Here is a 21,752-nt window from a genome sequence, read left to right as displayed (position 1 = left end):
GTGTCCGTGTGTGGGGACAGGCGGGCTGTGTGTCCGTGTATGTGTGTCCGTGTGTGGGGACAGGCGGGCTGTGTGTCCGTGTATGTGTGTCCGTGTGTGGGGACAGGCGGGCTGCGTGTCCGTGTATGTGTGTCCGTGTGTGAGGACAGGTGGGCTGTGTGTCCGTGTGTGTGTGTCCGTGTGTGAGGACAGGTGGGCTGTGTGTCCGTGTGTGTGTGTCCGTGTGTGAGGACAGGTGGGCTGTGTGTCCGTGTGTGTGTGTCCGTGTGTGAGGACAGGTGGGCTGTGTGTCCGTGTGTGTGTGTCCGTGTGTGAGGACAGGTGGGCTGTGTGTCCGTGTGTGTGTGTCCGTGTGTGAGGACAGGTGGGCTGCGTGTCCGTGTATGTGTGTCCGTGTGTGGGGACAGGCGGGCTGCGTGTTCGTGTGTGTGTGTCCGTGTGTGGGGACAGGCGGGCTGCGTGTCCGTGTATGTGTGTCCGTGTGTGGGGACAGGCGGGCTGCGTGTTCGTGTGTGTGTGTCCATGTGTGAGGACAGGCGGGCTGCGTGTCCATGTGTGTGTGTGTGTCCGTGTGTGGGGACAGGCGGGCTGCGTGTCTCTGTGTGTGTGTGTGTCCGTGTCCGTGTGTGTCCCTGTGTGAGGACAGGCGGGCTGCGTGTCCCTGTGTGTGTGTGTGTCCGTGTGTGAGGACAGGTGGGCTGCGTGTCCGTGTGTGTCTGTGTGTCCGTGTGTGAGGACAGGTGGGCTGCGTGTCCGTGTGTGTCTGTGTGTCCGTGTGTGAGGACAGGTGGGCTGCGTGTCCGTGTGTGTCTGTGTGTCCGTGTGTGAGGACAGGTGGGCTGCGTGTCCGTGTGTGTGTGGGGGGACAGGCAGGCTGCGTGTCCGTGTCCGTTTCCGTGTGTCCGTGTGTGAAGACAGGCAGGCTGCGTGTCCCTGTGTGTGTGTGTGTGTCCGTGTGTGTGTGTGTGTGTCCGTGTGTGTGTGTGGGGACAGGCGAGCTGCGTGTCGTGTGTGTGTGTCTGTGTTTGAGGACAGGCGGGCTGCGTGTCCCTCTGTGTGTGTCCGTGTGTGAGGACAGGCGGGCTGCGTGTCCCTGTGTGTGTGCGTGTCCGTGTCCGTGTGTGTCCCTGTGTGAGGACAGACGGGCTGCGTGTCCGTGTGTGTGTGTCCGTGTGTGAGGACAGGCGGGCTGCGTGTCTGTGTGTGTCTGTGTGTCCGTGTCCGTGTGTGTCCCTGTGTGAGGACAGACGGGCTGCGTGTCCGTGTGTGTGTGTCCGTGTGTGAGGACAGACGGGCTGCGTGTCCGTGTGTGTGTGTCCGTGTGTGAGGACAGGCGGGCTGCGTGTCTGTGTGTGTCTGTGTGTCCGTGTCCGTGTGTGTCCCTGTGTGAGGACAGGCGGGCTGCGTGTGCCTGTGTGTGTGTGTGTCCGTGTCCGTGTGTGTCCCTGTGTGAGGACAGGCGGGCTGCGTGTCCGTGTGTGAGGACAGGCGGGCTGCGTGTCCCTGTGTGTGTGTGTGTCCGTGTGTGGGGACAGGCGGGCTGCGTGAGGACAGGCGGGCTGCGTGTCCCTGTGTGTGTCCGTGTGTGAGGACAGGCGGGCTGCGCGTCCCTGTGTGTGTGTGTCCGTGTGTCCCCGTGTGTGGGGACAGGCGGGCTGCGTGCCCGTGTGCGGGGACAGGCCGTGCGGCTGTGTGTGTGTAGCGAGAGGCGCTGCCCGCCACCAGGCCCGCTCTGCTCCCCTCCCGCCGGGCGCAGGCCGCGGAGCGCCGCCCTCGCACACTGCGGGCTGGGCGCCGGGGCCAGCTTCTCCTCCTCCCTCCCGCCGCTGCCGGGCCCCTCTCCTCAGCCCGGGCCCGCTGCCGCCCCGCCCTCCGCCTCCCGTTTCCCTCCTTCCCGCTTCGTTGGCCGGGCGGTAGCCGGCGCGGCCCCTTTAATTCCCCCGCTCCCCTCCCCCACCCGGCCGTTTCAGCCTCCATTTTCCAGCGGATCCGGCACCTGGAGGCGGCGGCGGGAGCGGCCCGCGCCCCGCATTCGGTTCCGTCCCGGGCATGGCCGCCAACATGTACCGGGTCGGAGGTAAGCGTTCCGGGGGTCCCGTCCCCGCCGCGGCCCGACCGGGCCGTGCAGCGCTCCCCTCCCCCGATTCCCTCCCGCGTGCGAGCGGCGCCCCGGGGCCCGGCGGGCCGCAGCGGCGGGGCAGGCCCGGCCCGGGGCGGGGCGGCGGGAGGCCGAGGCCGGGTAGGGGCCGTGGTTCAGATGCAGCTCTTGGGGCCCGAGGGTAGCGAGGGAGGCTGGCAGAGCGCGAGGCCCGGGGGGCTCTCGAGTGGCGGTCGGAGGCCGGGGTGGGTGAAGCGAGCGGGGCGGGAGCCAGGCAGGGAGTTGGAGTGACGAGAGGAGGCCTGGTGTGGGGTTAAGTGGGGTGAGGGGCTGCCGTGAGGACCCTCTCCTCGGAGCGTGGAGCAGGCGAGGCGTTGTGGTGTGCTGGGTGTGCTGCGAGTCGGGGTTGTGGGGCGCAGTTGGGAGGGCTTAGGCGGGGGGCAAGGGATGGAGAACAGATCTGTTGGAGTTCGAGGGTGCAGGGGGATAAGGCTATGGCGGCTTGGGCAGAGGGGAATAGAGGGCATATCTGGGGCTGGGGAATGGGCAAGGCGAGATGCGTTAGCCCGAGCCGAGGCAGCGTAGGAGAGCAGAGAAGCCGTGCGGAACGGAGTCAGGACGGGTCCTGCAGTGGGACCTGGGGAGGAATGGTTGTTTAGATGGGGTTCGTGCGAGGTTGTAGAGGTGTGGACCAAGTGGGAGTTGCTGAGATGAGGAGCACAAAGATGGGCAGAGACTGCTGGTAGGCTAGGGGCACGTCCTGCACATCTTGGCCTTCTCTTCCACTCTTGCTGTTTTGTTGTGTGCTTTCCCATTAGTCTTCTATTCTACTTCTGTCTGATTGCCCTTTGTTTTGCCTCACGTGAAGAGAAAGGAGAGGGAATAAGGTTCGGGAGTGCATTTTATAGAATGTAAACTGAAGGTGGCTTGGCATGAATTTGTGCTCGGCCATTTTACTTCATAAAAGCTGTTCTGTGAAACTTCCTTTTCTCCAAGACTTATAGGATGTGTGGGAAGATGATTTTGTGGGCTTCCCTCTTTTCCAGAATGCCCCGTTTCTTGTGGAGCTCTGTGAAACTGGAGTAAACAAGGGGGGGAAAAATAAGGTGGCCAAGCCACCCTGTCTGCCTGCTCTCCATCAGCAACTACTTTACGTTCTTCTGCTTTTCTGCCCTACCCTTACTTTGTGCTCTGAAAAATGTCACATCTTTTATAACACTGGTACTACTTTTTGTGTTCGTCTTCAGCTTTGTGGAGGCATGATGAGGTCTGCCTCTTGACTGTCCTGGCTTTGTTTCTTGGGTCGCTACAAGCTGATAGTTTTTGCGTTAGCATTAGGTTGGTTTGGAGATGCTGGAAGTTGAAAGATGAAAGACAAGATGAGGTGTGAAAATTTACATCTTGATTCCTTGATACCACTTGTAAAGGGAGTTGTTTTCTGGCAATTATTCTTTAGTTTTTGATGTTACAGATACTATTTTTTTGTGTGGAATGTTGTTGCTAGTGTTCTGCGTGACAAAATCTGGACTGTGGTCCCCATGAGTGGTGGGAAGGGACCTCTGGAGACTGCCTCGAGCCACCTTCCTGTTAGAAGCTCTTCTGTTTCAGCAGGATGGTTGGAGTTGTTCTCAGATGGGTTCTGAGTACCTCTAAGGGTGGTGATGTGACCCTTGTTTTGGATCTTGTCCAGTATTTGACCATTTTTATGGCAAATATTTGTATCTGTGTGCCTTGTTGGATTTTCTTGTGTTCCAGACGGTGTCTCTCGTCCTACTCCTCTGTGTCTGAGAAGAGCCTGGCCTATTCCACACATGCCTCCTACTCAATAGCTGTAGAGAGCAGAGACATCTTCCCCGAGCCTTTTCTTTCCTGGGCTGACCTAACCTGCCTCTTTCTGTCTTGCTTTGCATGCCCCATGCTCCTGCACAACCACCTCAGTGACCTCTGATGGACTTCATTCTCTGTGTCACTGGTAGTAGAGAGCCCAAGTCAAGTTAAACGATTTCATGGGTGCTTAGTGGAAGGATTTGTCCCATTGCCCTGCCAATATGGCAGTGCTGCCTGCAAGGGTGTGCTGCAGGCTTCTGGACAATTTTTTCTACCCAGGTGCCTTCCCACAAAGATGCTGTGCTGGCAGCCTGTGCCACTAAGGGAGTTACCCTGCCCTAGGTGCGGGCCTCTGCTCTAGCCATGGCTGAACTTCCCGAGGTTCTTATCAACCCCTTTTCCAACTTGTTGAAGTCTCTCTGAATAGCAACCCTGCCCTCAGTATGCAGTATGGTTTTCTCAAGTCCCCAGACTTTTGGAGATACTGTAATCCTTATCCAGATTATTTAAAAAAGTAATAAGGAAGGATGTTGGTCCTTGAAGGAATTCCATTAGTAGCCAGCAGCCAGGTGAAGGCTGTGCACACAACCTTCACAATCCTTTGAACCTGGTGCTCCAACCTTTACTGTTTGGTTATCCAGGCCAAACATCAGCACCTTGGTTTGAAGAACGCTGTGAGAAATTTAGTGTGGTTGTTTACATAAAGCCATGGTGTCCAGCACCCCCTGCTCTCTCCTCAGCCACAGCGCCAGTCTTTTTTGTCCCAGGAGGGGAGTTGGGTTAGTCAGGTATGATTTGCCTTTGGTGTATCTATTTTGGCTGGTCTCAAGTCACCTTCTTGTCCTTCTTGTATTCGGAAACAGTGTCCAGGATTTGCTCAGTAACCCTTGTGGGCAAAGGGCAAGGCTGCTGGCTGATAGCCAAGGTTACCTCGCTCTGCTGTCATACGTATGAATGAAGTCTGGATTTGACATGTTACCACGATCAACATATGGATGGATGCAGCTCCTTCTCTGTGAGCACTCTGCTCAGCCTCAGCCAGAAGAGTTTGTGTTATTGAGTTGTTTCTGACCTCTGATGCTGATATCTCCCAGTAATGGTTTTGTGCTCTGAAGTTGCATGTGAACTCCAGGGCAGGATTAAATCCTAAATGGGATTTGTGCATACTAATTTCATACTCTTCCCACTGGAAGACAAATACTCAGCAGATAACCTGTTATTGTACTCGTGGATAACAAATTGTGTTGTGTGAACTTCAGACCTAACAGCTTCCAGAAGCAGCTTGCTCACTATGGATCAATAAAGCTCCTAGAAGTATATGTTGACTTAGTAAAGGTGGTCATCACTTTTGGCCTAATCGTGAAACAGTAAGTTTTTGTTCTCAGACACAGATGGGTAGATACCAGTTCTCTATATGGACTGGGTTTAAACACGTAGTTGGCATCTCTTACAGAGGACTTGAAGTGTCTTGTTCTTTTAATGTTGGTGTGCAGCAGTTCCTGGATAGAGGAGCTGAGAAGCCTGCACTATGGGTGCTGAAGTGAGCATGCAAGTCTTCGTGGTGGTGTGTTAGCAGAGTGAGCATGCTGAGGGTTAAGGGAGTTAAGAGCTGCCATGTAATGGTAAGTGCGGAAGTTGACTGGTGGCATCGAGCTACTTGGAGAAAGCAACTCATTCTCCTGCTTCCAGCCAATTTTCTACTGGTACATTTCTGAAGGGGAAAAAAATTGGTTTCCAGGCAAATGGGGGATTTGGCTAAATGGCCTTCAGAGGTCACTTCCAACCCGGACCATTCTGTGATTCATAAGCTAGCATAAAGGATGTGATACTCTTTAAAATTTGTAAGGAAGATGCCAGGGTACCAAATTCCAAAATGAAGTCTGGGATCTTGCTTGTTGTCCAGAAGGAAATCCCGGAAGTGCCTACCTCCAGTGTAAGAGAAGTGAAGATTTTTTTGTCAGCTGCTGTACAGCCATGAAATAAATGGCAGCATGATGAGAGTGGGCTGCTTTTACTTGGAAGGAGTCGTGGTGGGCTGGTGTGCCACTTCATGGAGTGGACTGGCTGTATGCATGATCACAGACTGTATGGGAATGCTGGATAAATACCAGATCTGAGAAGCCTGGGACCTCTGAGCTGGAATTTGGGGCCTCTGATGAAAAAATGCATGTGGGAGAGAGATGTTCATTGTTCTAGCTAGTGCCAGTCTCTGCTTTCAGGAGAATGCTGTGTCAGCTGCCTGGAAGAGAACAGGTCATCTTGGTATCAAGAGACTTTCTAGCAGCTATTCTGTCTCCACCTTCTCTGGGAGAGTTTAACGGTGGTGTCACAAGTATTTTTTTCAGCGGCAGTAACTGATTGAGCCCCACTGCAGGTTTATTGCCCCTCTGATGTTCCCTTCATGTAATAAAACAACGATTTTTGCATTTCCATCTTAAACTGATTTGAGGAACTTAGTTTTTTCCTCCTTCTCTCCTCCTCACTCTTTGTTTTTTCCTGGATTATTTTTACTCTGCATCAGCTACCCGATCTGGTTCACTGTAGGACTGTGCGAACAGCTGAATGGGCTCAGTGGGAGGGCTGGGAACAAGGGGATGGGGAAAGAAAGGAGAGGAAGGAAGGATGGAGGAAGACCAACTGAAGCAGCACTTTTGCTGAGACAAAATATGTCAGTTTATGCTTTCAGATGGAAAGATTTTTATGGTTTTGACTTCTGTCAGTGACCCTCTTGTGTGGGAGGAGAGATCAGATACAAAATTATCATCACTTTTGATTTGGGCACATTTAAGGTGTGTTTAAGTGGCATTGGAAGGTAGGATGAAAGGGCAGTCAAGCACATGTGTGCTAGCCATCTTACTTGATTCAAGTAAATGAAATTTTGACACCCCCCCCAGTGCCCTGCATGAGTACCCAGGGTTCCCATCAGCTTTATTCCACTGTGCTAGGAACTGAAGCACCACAACCTACTCGGTGAGATTTAGATCCAATATTGGTATGCCTGTCTCTGCTGCAGTCATACTTCTCGTTTCAGCATAGCCATCCCTGAAGTTTTTAAGAATGGCAGCATGACATCATCTCTCTGTTATTATAGGGTGTTATTAATGCATGCCTGGGGACCATGATTTGACCTGCACCCCGTCCTGTTACATACCCCCGGTTGGCATCCAGACTGCCCTGGCATCGTACAACTCCTCACATCCATGCTGCTGCCAGAGAGCTGCGGGCACATGAGTCCATTGGTCCTCTTGACATCACAATGATGTCAATAATATTTTGTGCTTTTCCTGGTAAAGAACTGAGACACTGAGATGTTGAGGTAGTTCACATAAAAGCATGTTGTTGAGTATGTAATTCAGATATTTTAACTGCAAGGACATGTGTAAACCCTCTCCTGTCCTCTTGCTTTCAGTGCATGTATATTTTGGGTTGCAGGAGAGGTTACTGTGGGATATTTTTGCTCTGGTTTTGTTGTTCCTTTTTATGGGGTTTTGTTTGTTTTTTCTTTATTAACTTGCAGCTAAAGTGGAGTATTTGAAGGTAACCCGAGGTGACAGTGGGTTTATTGGAGAGAGGTATTAAATAACCACCAAAGATAACAGAAATGAGGGCTTATTCTTGCAAATTGCTAATAGGTTTGTGTGGTCATCCTGGTAGATACAGAACTGCTTCTTTCAGCAACAGCCAGGCAGTGGACTTCTTCATCTTTTCCTTTTGTTGTTTCTAGTTGTATATACAAGTTTTATCTTCTTGTGTTTTACAGTGTTCCTTCCCTCTCTCCCCCATATTGGACTGCTGCATTATTCATTACCCTCTAACTGGAAGATCTTGGGAAAGGATGTTGTCAGCCAGCTTAGTTGTGTTGGGGTTTAGACCTCTAACAATTGTGCCAGTACTCGCTTTGTGGATTCATAAAGTTGTTTGCAGCTGGCAAATAGAGTGAAAGCACTGAACTGTCTTCTGTCAGAGGGAGGTATCTCCATGTCTCCACTAAGGTGATGCTCACCTAATGCCTCTTCTCATTCTTAGCCACCTCTTTGGCTGTCTGGTATCCCTGGCCCATTAGAAAGTTAGCACAGCAGCAGAGACTGTTTTCTGCTGGATGAATGAGTTTAGAGAGTTTCTGGGCTGGTGTGTGGGAGGCTGTGCCAGGGTGGCTAGATGGGAGGGTTGGTCTGGGGAATGTAGCCTTTCTGTGGTTGTGCTTCTTTGGGTTTGGTGAGACACTTCTAGACAAGGGCCACATGCTGATTTACTCCTAGGTGACCCTGGGAGTCTGTGGGTTGTCTTGGTTTGTTTTGGCTTTCAGTGCAGGTGAATAAGATATTTGATATGCAGTTGTGAAAAGGGAATTTTAAAGTCTCTAAGCATCTCCTTTCCTTTAGTGAGATTTGAGGTGAATGTAAGAGATTTTTCCTTTTCCCTCACATCCAGTTGTTTTTCAAACAACGTTCTATGTTTAATCATCCTATCTTTAAATAAATAAAGGATACTTAATCTCTCCCCATTAGGAAGAGAAAAGAATAAATTGGTTGCTGTTACTATTTTCACTTCCATTTATAAACTACTGAGCAGTTTGGGGCCACTTGAAAGCATAGGTATAGACTGTCAGACGTCACCTCCTATTCCTGCACATCATCTAGCAACAAGTAATCTGTTAATTATTGTTACCTTTGCACCAAATAAGGAGTTTTTATACTGTATCTTATGGCTTTGCGAGATAGTTATTTTTTGAAGTCTCAAAGAGATAAATAACTGAGCCCTTCAGCTGCTTTGCCTGAGTTTCCCCTGAGGTTTAGATTGCTGGAGCTGTCAGGACAATACCCCTGTAAGTTATAACCATTCTAGGTTTTCAGTATCTTGTAGCTTGCTTCCACAGATGCAATATATGGAGGCTATGCTTCAAAATGTTTTTAAAAGTCTGGTATGATTCCTCTTCTCATCTTGCAAACCCAAATTTGGTCTCTTGCGTTGCCTGTTGTTAACAAGAGCTAATGAGTTTCTGCTGTAATTATTTAATGTGTAGGAAAGCATTTCAGTAGGGAAAGACATCGAGGAATTTTTCACATTAAAAAAGACAGAGCCTTCTTTTAGAAGAATCTCTGTTGTGCCACAGTTCAAAGGGGGTTCAGCCCTGGCGCTTAGATGAATAATTTAATTCTCCAATTGCAGAGGGCAGCTTTCTCATGTCCAGTTGGATGTAGGTTCCACCTCTTGCTGAAGGCTAATACATTGCTCTCAGTGGTGTTCAGAGTTGGTGCTGGATATTCAAACATAACAGAATTCCAGTTTTAAATATATCTGGCAACCTTTTTATCTTCATAGATTTCACAAATTTTCTTTAATTTTAGGCTTTGCTCCATATTTAATTTAAAGAAGAAAGTGTTATTTTTGAAAGCCTCAGGAAATGTCTTTCTCCCCCATGTTGCTCCAGCACTTCTCTCATGCCAGTTGCTTTTGGAAGATTCTTAGTGGATTAAATAGTATTTGATGCCTCGAGACTCATGGAAACAATTCTTAGAGAAGAATTCAACCTGTAAAGACAATAGCCTGCATGCTTCTGATTTATTAGTTTACTTAAAAAAAAACCACCTTGAAATTTCAGCCTGACCTCTGTGAAAAAGTGTTTCTATTGACTTATAATAATCTCTGATGAGCTGTTGAGACCTTGGCCTGAACAAGAAAGTCCTCTCAAGCAAAGCTGATACCTGTATTTTGGGTGTACTGCCATTGTGGGGATCTGCCCTTTATGTTCATTTCTGTTGCCTGTGGACACTGCTTGTGGGATGTGAATGTAAGTAGTGTCTTGTGAGAAACATGAAGGCTTCCTCAATTTGTTGTTCCCGTAAGCCATAAGGAGAGGCTTAAGTCCTGAAGGTTTGAAGGTTTTCTTCATGGTCTGCTGCAGAATTAACCATCTATTTGGTTTTGGTATATGACTCCTAACTAAACATCAGTTTCTGCTTGCTGAAGTGAGAAGGCAGATGGATCACCTTCAGCCCAGCCCAGAAGGAACCACACACAAGGTCTCCTTTTTCCAGATATTTGGCTGGATTATCTTCAAGGGAGAAGACTGTTCCTGAGGTAATTTTTACTTGACATTGATCAAGGAAATAATTAAAAAAATCAGTTGTCAGCTTTAAAGTGAGTTTGCAAGTAAGAGGAGAAATGAAGGCTTCTCCAGTCTTTTCCATGTGTGTTCCTTGCAAGCTGCTTAATCTTTGTGGTGCCTGGTATTTCACAGCTCTGGTTCTGTGCATTGCCAGGTGCCCAGTTGTGTACTGTGTCAGATGTGGCCCATGGTAATATTTCTGTTAAATTGCACATGATGTGCTCTGTTTAATTTGGGGACTTTATGCTTTTATACAAGATGTAGGAGGACAGACGATACTTGATCAAGCATGAAGTTAGTGTGTGAGCAGATGATTCCTGATTTAGCACAGAGCTTGTCCTTACAGAGTTAAGTTGTCAACATCAAATTTGAACCAGCCATGTGAGACAGTTTCTGTGGATGCTTCTTTAGGTAGCTGTGTTGATTTAAGCAATGCCTGTTCACAGACACTTGTTACTGTGCTCACATTGCTTCTTTAGTGTGAGCACACAGTTAAACAGATCAGGAAATTGGTTTGGTTGGGAGGCAGTTTTTTGACCCAGGTAAGTTCCTAATCAGGTTTACCACATGTGCGCCTGCTCCTATCCAAGGAGAAGCTGTCACAGCTTAGGGGGGTGGTGTGAGAGGGTGGGGGGTGAATCAGCTTCAGTGGCATTCTTGTTTGAAGAAACTATGCTGGGAGTTTATAAAACTTCATCCATGTTTTGCATTGTGAAGCCATTTTCCTTTTGGTCTGGCACTGAAACCCTTGCTCCTGGATTTAGTATATATACACCGTGGCCCTAAGCAATTAATTCAGATTGGCTGACCTAAGTTTGATATTTTTCTTAACCAACCAACCAAAAAACTACTTTGTTGTTGTTGGCTTTTTTTTCCTTGATGGTGATACTAAGCTTCATCTTGAATACTTCAGAGGTTATTTTCATCTCTCTGGATACTTGCAAGGAACATGAAGCTTATTTTTTGTTGCTCTCCATACTGCCTAAGTGTCTTTTGGAGAATAATGTTTTTCTTATCTGTTCTTAGCAATGAGAATTGTGCTGGAACAGACTGTTCTCTTGGCTGCTACAGAAGTGTAGTTTGAGGATATTCCTCTCCAATGCCCACCCCGCCCCCTCCAAAATACACTCCCATGACTTAAAAAGTTCTAGTCTTACTAATTTCTCCACCTGCTCAAATGTTTCTGTCTTTCCTATAAGTGACACCATCCCGGTGTCATCCCAGCTTTGGGGAAGGGTTTTTCTTCTAAGCCTGGACTGTTTTCACGAGCTGGTTCATGGTTCTGCCCCACATTGATGCAACTGCAGTTGCACAGGCTCACCTCTTCGCTACTGCAGAAAATGTTTGTAGAGCTACACCCTTGGGAACGGAATTGCTGGAAGAGGTAATACAGAGAAGGCTTTGTGTCCAGATGACTTTGTTTCATACTTAAAAATCTGATATAAAACAGTAGAAAAAGTGGCTCTTCAGGAGGATTTAGTGTATGCTTGTCCTGCAGGAAGCTGGTGGGAGGTGACTTAGTGTACTGAAAGGTCAGTGCTGCATGCAAATATGCCTCAATTATCCACTCCCAGTATCTCAGCTATTCTTTGAAATGGGTTTCCTTGTACTGCCATATAATTTATTTCTAGTAGCAACATTGCTTCTTTATCCTCAGGGTAATACTTTGGAAGTTTATTTCCAGGATTCTCACAAATTCTCTCTTGAAGTCTTGTTTATAAACAGTTTCCCTACTTTATCTTTGAGCTGTCTACCTTCATAGCAGTTATTTCAACGTGTCATAACTCTTCTCTAAGAAGAGTCACTTGTGAAGTGCCACTGATGCCCACAACCTTTTTCACTAGTACCAGCAGATGCTGTCCTTTGCTTTTTTACACAAACCTTCTGCACACTGAAGACAGCCAACAGTGCATTGAGAAACAGAAATAGTGATGCTGACTTGATCTAGCATTTGTACCCTTCATCCCCAAGCTGTTTTTTTGCCTCCTTCTCCCACTTGTTTGTGATTTTACACTTTTACTGGGAAAGGAACTGTGTGAACTCTATGCTTCATCTATAGACATGATCTTGAGAGTCTCTGGATCGTTGCTACTAGGCAGAATGCTTGCCTTCTTCCCTGACATACAGGGTGAGCTTTAGGGAATGCACGTGGTGATAATGCCTCAAATCAGAAGTTACTTGAGCCCAAGACCTGCCTGGAACATCACTGACAATAGCAGTGTTTGAAGGCATTCAAAAAAGCAAGCAAGCACTTTTCATTATTCCCCCAAACGCTGGAACCTCCAGTGATTTGCTTTGGAATCTAGTCTGTTAAGTGTGCTTGAAATCTGAACCATCTCATATTTCATTGCCTGTCTTACCTGTCTCACTTTCGTTTGTTATTTTGGTGTCTCCCTTTTCAAGATAAGCAACAGTGATCAGAACTTAATTGTTTGAGTCTCCCATCCTTCTGTGAAATGTTTGAAATTAATCAAAGGCTTCAGGACTTGGTAGGGAAGAGCTACTGTGTGGTTAACAGAGTTGCATAAACCTTGTTTCACTAAAAATCAAGGGGGGAAAATGATACAATGTAGCTGGATGGAGGACACAGCCTCAAGCTGCGCCAGGGGAAATTTAGGCTTGAGGTGAGGAGAAAGTTCTTCACTGAGAGAGTGATTGGCTGCTGGAATAGGCTGCCTGGGGAGGTGGTGGAGTCGCCGTCCCTGGAGCTGTTCAAGGCAGGATTGGACGTGGCACTTGGTGCCATGCTCTAGCCTTGAGCTCTGTGGTAAAGGGTTCGACTTGACGATCTATGAGGTCTCTTCCAACCTTGGTGATACTGTGATACTGTGAAATAACAGAAGACCTCTGGGAAGTTTCACATCCCTTTATGCTTCAGAGTCAAGACTGAATCAAGCACCCATCCATTTTCCAAGCAGGCTGCATGTCACTAGCTTACATGAAGCTTTTTGCTCCATAAAGGCAGAGACTTTCTTAGCTTGAGTAGTGTTCTGGGTGGCAGGTTTTGTTTTTGTGTGTAACCATTACAGGTCCTTCAAAAGTTCAGCTTTGTGTGAAGTTTTTTTTTTTTTTTGTGGAGTTTCATACTACATGAGAAGAAGTTGCACTGATAAAAGCTTTTATCAGCTCTTTTTATAGGCCTGTGTATAACCCATAGTCCTATTACATGGACACTGGTAGAAATTGTTGCTTTGGGATTTGATGGTTTTTGAAGGCAAGTCACAAAAACTGATATGTGATTTTGATCAGGAAACAGGCAAGTTATTTTCTAGATACGAGTTCTGGACATTTGGAAGAAAATGTAATGTGAATGTTTTGTTTACCACATGAATGCGCAGATAATCCTTGTTTCTTCAGTGGTTTTGAACTTTGGGAATTGTGAAGATGAGGTAGTAAGCCTATTCCTGCTTCTTGATGTTCATGTGTTTGATCACATTCTCTACCTTTAGAAATAAAAATGCAGTCTTTGGGAAAAGAGATCCATTAACAAACTAAAGAAATTAGACTACCTGTTTCTTACAAGCTTGGTGATTGGTGAATTAAAGTAAGACGCTTATATTTACACTGATTATGAGATTCTGCCCATTTTTGTACAGGTTCCTGGCTTCTGGGCACTTGGCAAAAAGTGCATGTGTGTTTTCATTTGTATATTCATGGTTCTCCCACTTCTTTTTTTTTTTTTTTTTTTTTTTGTCTTGCTTGCTGAGGGCTGGAATGGCAACTTGTTCTATGTTTTGTTATTGAAAGTAAGAGTAGAAGCTGGTATGAAACTGAGAATATGGACTTCTGCCATGCATTTTGAACAGATGTGACTGAACTTCCTTTAGTAAAAAGCAATCTTGAGGAACACTTGTGCCATGTGTATATGTCTAGATGCAGTGTAGGATTCAATTGTCATAGAAGCTTTAGTTTATTAAATGAAACTGAATTACTTATCCTTTTCTTGAATATATCCAGACACTTCACTTTACAGCTCCAGGGTTCTTTCAAGTCATGGTGTTTTTCTTGGAGAAGGTGTAGAAAAGGGGAAGTTGAGCTGAGCATTCTACATATCTATATGTACATACAGCTGTGCATTCAGGTTTTGGAGATTTTACAGTATGTTGTGTGAGCTGGTAGAATCCGCAGAGGCTATGTGCTTTCTCACCACTGAAGTGCTTGGCACGTGGGTGTTATGATGATGTATTTGTGTTTTTAATAGATTATTGTCTTCCCACTACTCAGGATTGTACAGGCACCCTTGTTACACTGTCTTCATACCCTCCAGGAGGGTAGAAGTGACTTTTCCTTGTACTGGCAGGTCTTGTAGGAGAAACAAGCATTTTATGTAATTACAAAACAACGTTGTAAATTAAGATTTTTTACACATACAATTTCAGTGTGTAATTAACTAGACATAACTGCTGTTCTGGAGGGAGTGTGCTCACAGAGCTCTCTGTGTAGACCATCTCTTTGTGTCTGTCTACTAAACCTGGAAAGCTATGGGACCCAACAAAGGAGTCATGCTGTAGAAAGAGTATTAGCTGCCAGGCTGAAGTAGGAAGTCATAAAGGGAAGGGTAGGGCTGCAACAGTTCCTTCAACAGTGTTTTCTGGCTCCAGTCTGCAAAGCTGCTTGTACATCAGGAGAATTTGGCTGTGGATTGTGTTGCTTGTGCATGAAGCCATCCTACCCTCATTGAACTGTGGTTGCAATGTCTTTAGCCCTGATGGTGGTCTATAATATTTGAGTGAGTGCCAGAACCTGCTGGGTCCTGTGATCGGTACCTCTTTAGGATGGCAGCCTTCCTTGCTGAAGGAAACCGTGTCTGGTTTTACCTGACTTGGGACTACTTTCACTACCTGGTTAGAGATTGGGTAGTTGCTGTTCTGGAGGCACATGCACACATGGAGTTGGGCTGTTATTGCATATTTATACTTAGGAAGCTTATTGTAGGCTTTGGGTTTAAGGAAGTGGTACATTGGTGTGTTAATCTTGTTCAGTTAGTGAAAACTAGGCTTATTTTTCTTCAGCAGTAAGAACTTGTTGCGTAGGCCCTTTTTACATGTTTTGTTCTGGATAAGCTTTTTTTTCATTGAGACCAGGCATATAATCTCAGGAGTATGTTGTGTGAGCAGTGGTTTCTTCTCACGAGCATATTCCCTTTTGAGACGTGTATCTCAATTTAAGATTTCAGTCAAGGCTTATTTGTTTTGATCACTATCCTCATGAGCTTTCTGACTTGGTTCCTTTGCTCAGAAGAGTAAAACTGGCTTGATTTCACTGGGGTGCCTCAACCTCTCCTTGCTAAATGTATTGATGGTTTGCTGTTTAGGGATTTCTGCAGGAGATACTGCTTGCTTTTGCTCTGCCCCTCGCTAAATGGCAATAGGTAATTTGATGCTTGTGTGCTTGGGTTGTTGCTCCATTTCCAATCTGGTTTTAGGAGTTGAACAGTAGTAGTGGTGATGCCCATAGCGCAGCAAGCTGAGGACAAGGCAGTGTGTATCCTGTGCACACTAGCCACAAACACTGCTGTCCAGTAAACAGGAATTGGACTTGTGCTGACAGTGTATCTTCAAAACCATTAAAGACATTAATTGTAAATACCTGGTTCATGTGTACTGCTGGGTGTATTCAACCACATAAATCTTTTAGCGATAGAAACAGCTGTTCCACTTTCATGTTTCTGGTAATGAAAATGTTGTGCTGGTGAGGCTTCTTCTGTTGAAACTCTATCTGTTCTGTAACTAAACATTTCATCAGGTGACAGCTGCTGTGAGAGTTGCTGGGTTTTGAACAGCCAGAGGGCAAAGGAGACTTGTGTTCTGTCAGGTGAGATTCCTTGACTGGTAGGACTGAAAGCAGTATAGGCTCTCTGATCTCCTATGTCATAAGAGCATAGACCAGGAGAGTTTGTATTATCCAAAATATAAAGTTATTGACAGTTAGGGGACCAAGCTGCTGAATAATTTGAAAACTGGAGGTTGTTAAAAGAAATTGGCCCAAAGTTGAACTGGAGCCCCAGAGTATCAGGAGGCATCTACTTTCCTTAAAAGAAATCATAACGTTAAGGAGGTCATCATAATTTTATGCACTCTCTTGATGCTCATCTTTAATTCAGGGCAGCAGCTCTGTGGATTGGGTAGGGGAAATACTTGTACCTGTGAAGTTACATCTTTATCATGTCTGGAAATGCATATTGTACCCAGCATCAGCAGTGAGTAGCTTCAGCCTTTGTCTGTCCTGAATGCATCTCTAAGCAAATGCAGCATGCAGTGTATAGGACTTCTGGAGGTAAGGCAGGGAGTATCCAATGAGGTCAGTACTTGCAAAGTGCTTGGAGCTTGAAAGGCAATTTGAGTTGAGAAGGATAAAAATACTTTTGGGCATTTTTGCGATTTGATCACCTAAAGGCCCATAAGGTTATTAGGTAGCTCAGCCACTTCTAACCATACAAAAATACCACCTCTAGACAGTGTCTGTTTTTTTCTTTTGTGGTAGCCATTCCTGATTTTCTTTTCCATGAACTGATGTAGACTTAATCAACAACTGACATGAAGAGGGCAGAGCAGGAACCTATTTTACAATAAAGTCTTGAAAGCATATGAGAGCAAAAAGAAAGTCTGATATGTTTATTGCTCATAAGAGAACAATTCTTTTACTGCCTTTGTGGAAATTTTCCATCTTCTGTGGTCCATAGGCTGTGGTTCTAGCTGCTGTAGGCATGGTTATCTCTGTGTGTTACAGCAGCTCATACCTGTGTAATGCGGCACTGCTTTCTACTAAGCTGTGTATATTCACAGCTTCAGAAAAACAAGCTATACAATAGAGAGGCTTTTTGAATAGATTTACCTATGCAGGTACTTCTGCTCTGTGACAGTACAGGCAAGAGGAAGAAACAAATCTTGAGTTTGAGTCGGAAGGCCCTTTTACTGTCTTGTGGCATTGCCACATTCTGTCATAGCTTTTACATGATCGTAGGGAATGTCATAATGTGCGCAAATGATGCTGATAATTACTATCATGGTGTGGATGCATGGGTGATTAATTCAGCGACTGTGAGTCTGAGCTGCAAGCTGTTGTGAAGATAGAGGATTGAGTCTCCAACTTTAGTTGAGGTGGTTGGGTTGTGAGGGGTGAGGTTTGTGTATTTCTGTCTGTTGCTGTTGGTAAGATGATGTGCTGTGCATGTGTGTTGCAGAGCAGGTAGAATGGTCCTTTCCTGCACTCGTGGAAAGTGAGAAAGCCATTATATAAGCAAGGGCGGGCAGCCTGTTGTATTTGAAGGGTCTGACTTGCTTGCTATTAAGCTCTACTTTTCTGCCCCTGGACTATATTTTTTTGTTTTACTGTACTCTTTCCTTCCTGTTCTGCAGCAGGAGCCGAGATGTGTATCTTCCTGTTCCGAGGTTTGTTAGTTTTGTCTTGTTCCCCATCCTCTTCTTCAGCTGAGGGCACAGGGACTCTGGCAGTTTTGTGCATACCGGATGTCTCCAATTGAGAACTGGATTGTAGGGAGCCTGCAGAGGGTTTTTGTTGTTCGATGTGTGTGCAGTTGTAGCTGTCTTGACAGCAAACTGGAATAACATTAGTTGAGTAGGCAGTATGAGAAGGATGCACTACAACCCACGGTAGGGAAGCAAGCTGGAGATGTGGGGGAAGTGCTGCTCAAGGGGAAGGGAGATATTTTGGAGTGTAGGGGTCAGTGGAGCATGCTTCTGTACTTCCTTTAAACCCTGTGTGCAAGAAATCATCCTTCAAGGGTTTTGTTCCTTGTGGAATAGTTTTAGAGTTTTTTCACCTGCTAAAGCATCGAAGTGTGGTTTGTTGAACTTAAGATTTCCTTATGGTGCGTGTGGAACAGTGTGCAACTCGAGCATTTTTCTGTGCAGGATGGCATTTTAATTTTAGTTAAAGTCTTTAAAATCTCCATGAAAAATGCAAATTACTCCCCTCAGATTTGCTCACATTCTGGTTTATGTGATTTGCAGTGCACTCGGCAGTGCTTGCAGAGAAGAAGAAACTATTTTCCAGGTAATTTGAGTAATGGGAAATAGGTCTCCATTAGTTGCATAGCTACTGGTGGAATGCTTAGCATAGTTGTGGGATTAGTCTAAAACACGGATGAGATGTACTGGGCTGTGCATTTGTGATGTGATGAAATCATCAAGCTCTGGTCTAAGTATGCATCTCTACACTGTGTCATGTGTCAGCTCTTGGAGAATCCCATGGGACAGCTTCAGTTCCACCATTCAGCATCACAGAGTGGATTTGGGGATGTTCCTGGTGCTGGGCAAAACAATGTTTTAGGGTTTTTATTCTTCACAACTGTTGGATACCACTGTGAGCTATTCTTTGGTAAACCATTCATCTGTGATAAACTTTTCTTAAATCCAGGCCAGATTTTGCAATCAATAACCAGTAGCTACATGAAAAAATGAGTTAATGTTCACTTGAGATAGAAAGCGTCTGTGAGAATATGTGCACATATGTGCACACAGAGAATCTGTTAATGGTGTCAATTGTGAATGTTTGTAACAGTCACCTGAAACTCATAGAATTAGACAAGGTTATAATTTCAAGACAGAAATTGACATTTCTTTTCGTTTTTGTAAACACTAATTGCAGATTAAGTTTTTGGTTTGGCCTCAGTCCAAATACGTGGAAGGAAGGGTAGACAGTTAACATGGGGATGAGGTAGAGGGAAAGAACTTGTCCTTTCTTCAGGTGGTGAAAGGTGGCCAGTGAGCTTGGAGGCATCTCAAAACTTCCACAGCCTCCCCTGCAGTGCCTTTGTAGGGCATGGGTAGTTCTGCTGTGGGAGAAAAGATTTCTGTTTCCTCCGCTGATCTGCAAATTGTTTAATGCCTGTCATTGTTATTTCAGTCAGCAGTTGTTATTGCTGAAGCTGTCAGATATCTGTTTCGGTTTTCTGACTTTGGATAGAGTTGGTCATAGTAATGTTGAGCCTGTTGTTTCCCATTTGTGTGTTGCACAGAGTGGGTGCAGGGAGTGGAAATTCAGGTTCTGGTAACTTGGGCGTTTTAACCATTTCTGGGAACTTTGTTTTTCCACAAACCAGATGTCCAATCTGAATTCTCTAGATGAGATCATTCTTCAGTCTAAAGCCTGCAGGGAAGTGACATTTAAGAGGAACTAACTTTTGCAATTAGGAAGGAAGTTTTGGTGTTGCTCAGATATGTGTTCGTATGTGTGAAGATAGCTGATGATCATTCTGAGAGGTCCAGAGCACAGAAGGCACAAAAATATAATAAATCTGGTGTAGCATTCTATGCTTTATTAGCCCTGCATATGGTTGTAGAATCCAAGATGCGTCTGCTTGAGTATTGATGCGGCAGCTTTGTCGCTTACCACTTCAGTAAAGACCTTGTTGAGGCTTCGTGGTCCAGGTGTCTTTATAACTCCTGGAATATGGTGGTTTGTTGTTTCTTTCTTTTTTTTTTTTTTAATATCTAAATTGTCACTCATGGGATTGTAATCCCTGGGACTTGTGACTGCTCTTCTGAGGCAGCCCAGTCCTGTTAAAGGGACGTGAGAGCACTTGAGTTGTTTGCAGATAATGCAAGCTTCAGGCCCTGCCGGCTTTGCCTAGCGCTTGCTGCTGTGCTCTTAGGTCTCCTATTGTAAGTAGCTTGGGCCGTTAACTCCAAGGAGACATAGAGACATCAGCTATAAGCAAGAGTCAGAAAAAACGGAGGTTGAGTGACATGGGGAGCTGGAAATTCTCCTGTAGAGCATGTCGGGTGAATGCTCTGCTGTCTCCCTGGCCACCCTGGAGATAAGAAGGGAGTCACTGACTCTCTTGGTTGCAGCTTTTCAGGAGCACAGAGGTTCTTGAGAACTGTATCTTCCTAAACGGAGGAAGAGGCAAAAGTATCTCTGACATTAGCTGCTCTTTTAGCAAGCATTCTGGGGATTTGCGGCCGACAGTTTAGGTACTTGTCTCCATTTACAAACGCAAGCATTGCCGAACAACCATTCATCAGTAGAGCACCGTGCTAATGTTCATTGCAGGATTACCTTAGTCGTGCCTAGGGGCTACGGGTGTTCTGCTCCGAACACAAATAAACTGGGAAATCTGGCAGGAAAACGCCTTACATTCAGAAGATTAGAAGGAATCACTGTTAGATCTGCATGCAAGACCAGCAGCCTGGGTGGCTGGCTGCGCAAAGGTGAATTCGGCCATCTCTTCACCTCACTGTAAGGATTAAGATTCGGCTTTCTGGAGTATTGGGAGATAAAGATCAAGGACATTCAGGCCTCTTGAGCTTCTGTTTCCTTACCTGTAAAAAGCAGTGTTTAAGATTAGTAACAGCAAATAGTTTATATGTCACTCCTTGATGCTTCTCTCATTTTTTTTTTAAGGCACTACCTTGGCTAAATAAATAATTCTCTTCCTGTAACTTAAGATGTTTATCTTGCTTGAAAATATAAGCGTTACTCACCAGTTTAGTTTAATATATGGAATTTTATTGAGAGTATTCTAGTATAATATAGGTGTAAGAGATCAGGAAGTAGAGGAAAAGATAAGCAAGGAAGAAAAGAAACTATTTGTATTCTAAGTAAATGGGCAGTAAGTGAAAGGTGAGATGGAGGGGAAGAGGAAAGATCACATATTGCCAGTGAGAAGTGGCTGGGTTTTGATAAGAGGAGGAAGTAAAGACAACAGTGTGAAAGTAACAATCTGAGAAGGAAGATGCTTTACTTACCAGGCTGACAGTAGAGCTCCTTTTTATATTTTTTTAGCGGATTTGTTGCCTTCTCTCTCTGTGTGTTCCTTATACTGGCATGGATTTTCTATTTCCTCCCTTGAAGTCTTGCATTTATCTGAGATAACTGCTTGTGCCAGGAAATCAGTTCAGTATGGTGTCTCAACAAGTCTACCTGTGAGGCTTTGTTTTGATTTCTACCAGTATGTATTTTAAGAGTGGGCCTTTTTTCTTTTTGTCAGATTATGTCTACTTCGAAAATTCTTCAAGTAACCCGTATTTGATACGAAGAATAGAAGAGCTCAATAAGGTAAACATTTTTTTTCCATCAAATGTTTGAAGATGATTGAATTTATGATGTGTTTGAGTTGATTAAAATCAAAACAATTCTTTAGCACTTTTCTGGTCATTAGAAGGTTGAAAATACTTTTGTTCTGATAATTTTCTGGAATGCTTTGAGACCTGCTGGGTTGTTCTCCTTCGGTATGAAAGGACTGAGCGTCCGTGGCAGGTCATTCTCAAGGTGATTATGCCCACCTGTAGGGCAGGACGTTTCTGCAGTTCTTCAGTTCCGTGCCAGGATCTTGAGATAGGAAGATAAAATAACAGTTTGCCCGGAGGATGGAGTGCTTTGTAATTTGATCTTTCCTAGGGGAAACTTGCTCAACAGGAAGGTTTGGAGCCATTACCTGCTTCCTCGACTGTCTTTGCTGGGTGCCCTTTGGGCCAGTCTATTATTTCTTCTGCCAAATTTCCTTTTCAGTGATTCTAAAAGAGAAGCACAATTGCCCGTGTGTGGTAAACAAGCTGAAGTACTCCCTGCTGAAATTTTACGTAGTTGAGGAGGGAGGGAAGCTTTTAGCTGTGTCCTAAACATGCCACTTTCTCAGGTTTAATACCAGCCTGTCCATTGCAGTCCATACGGAATGGGATTGCAACAGCGTTGGTTAGAATTTGAATTGAAATTAACTTACTAAAATTAGATCTTTTTCTTCAGCCACTGGTG

At 45.5% G+C, this 21,752-nt stretch overlaps 1 protein-coding gene across 4 annotated transcripts in view; it reads left to right on the top strand.

The window, feature by feature from the left end:
* Positions 1 to 1,781: 1,781 nt before the first annotated feature.
* Positions 1,782 to 21,752, top strand: part of MTA1 (metastasis associated 1) — a 92,913-nt gene continuing 72,942 nt past the window's right edge. Inside the window, exons 1-2 of one of the 4 annotated variants that reach the window (XM_064147206.1) lie at positions 1,782 to 2,077; positions 20,989 to 21,056. In XM_064147206.1, coding sequence (XP_064003276.1) covers positions 2,050 to 2,077; positions 20,989 to 21,056 — 96 coding nt within the window. In that variant the 5' untranslated portion in view covers positions 1,782 to 2,049. The remainder of the gene's footprint in view (positions 2,078 to 20,988; positions 21,057 to 21,752) is intronic. The other 3 variants (XM_064147205.1, XM_064147203.1, XM_064147204.1) reach the window with 3 other exon arrangements.

Source organism: Pogoniulus pusillus, chromosome 8 (genome assembly GCF_015220805.1).
Source record: "Pogoniulus pusillus isolate bPogPus1 chromosome 8, bPogPus1.pri, whole genome shotgun sequence".
Lineage (NCBI taxonomy): Eukaryota > Metazoa > Chordata > Aves > Piciformes > Lybiidae > Pogoniulus > Pogoniulus pusillus.
This window is presented reverse-complemented; position numbering and strand designations above follow the sequence as displayed.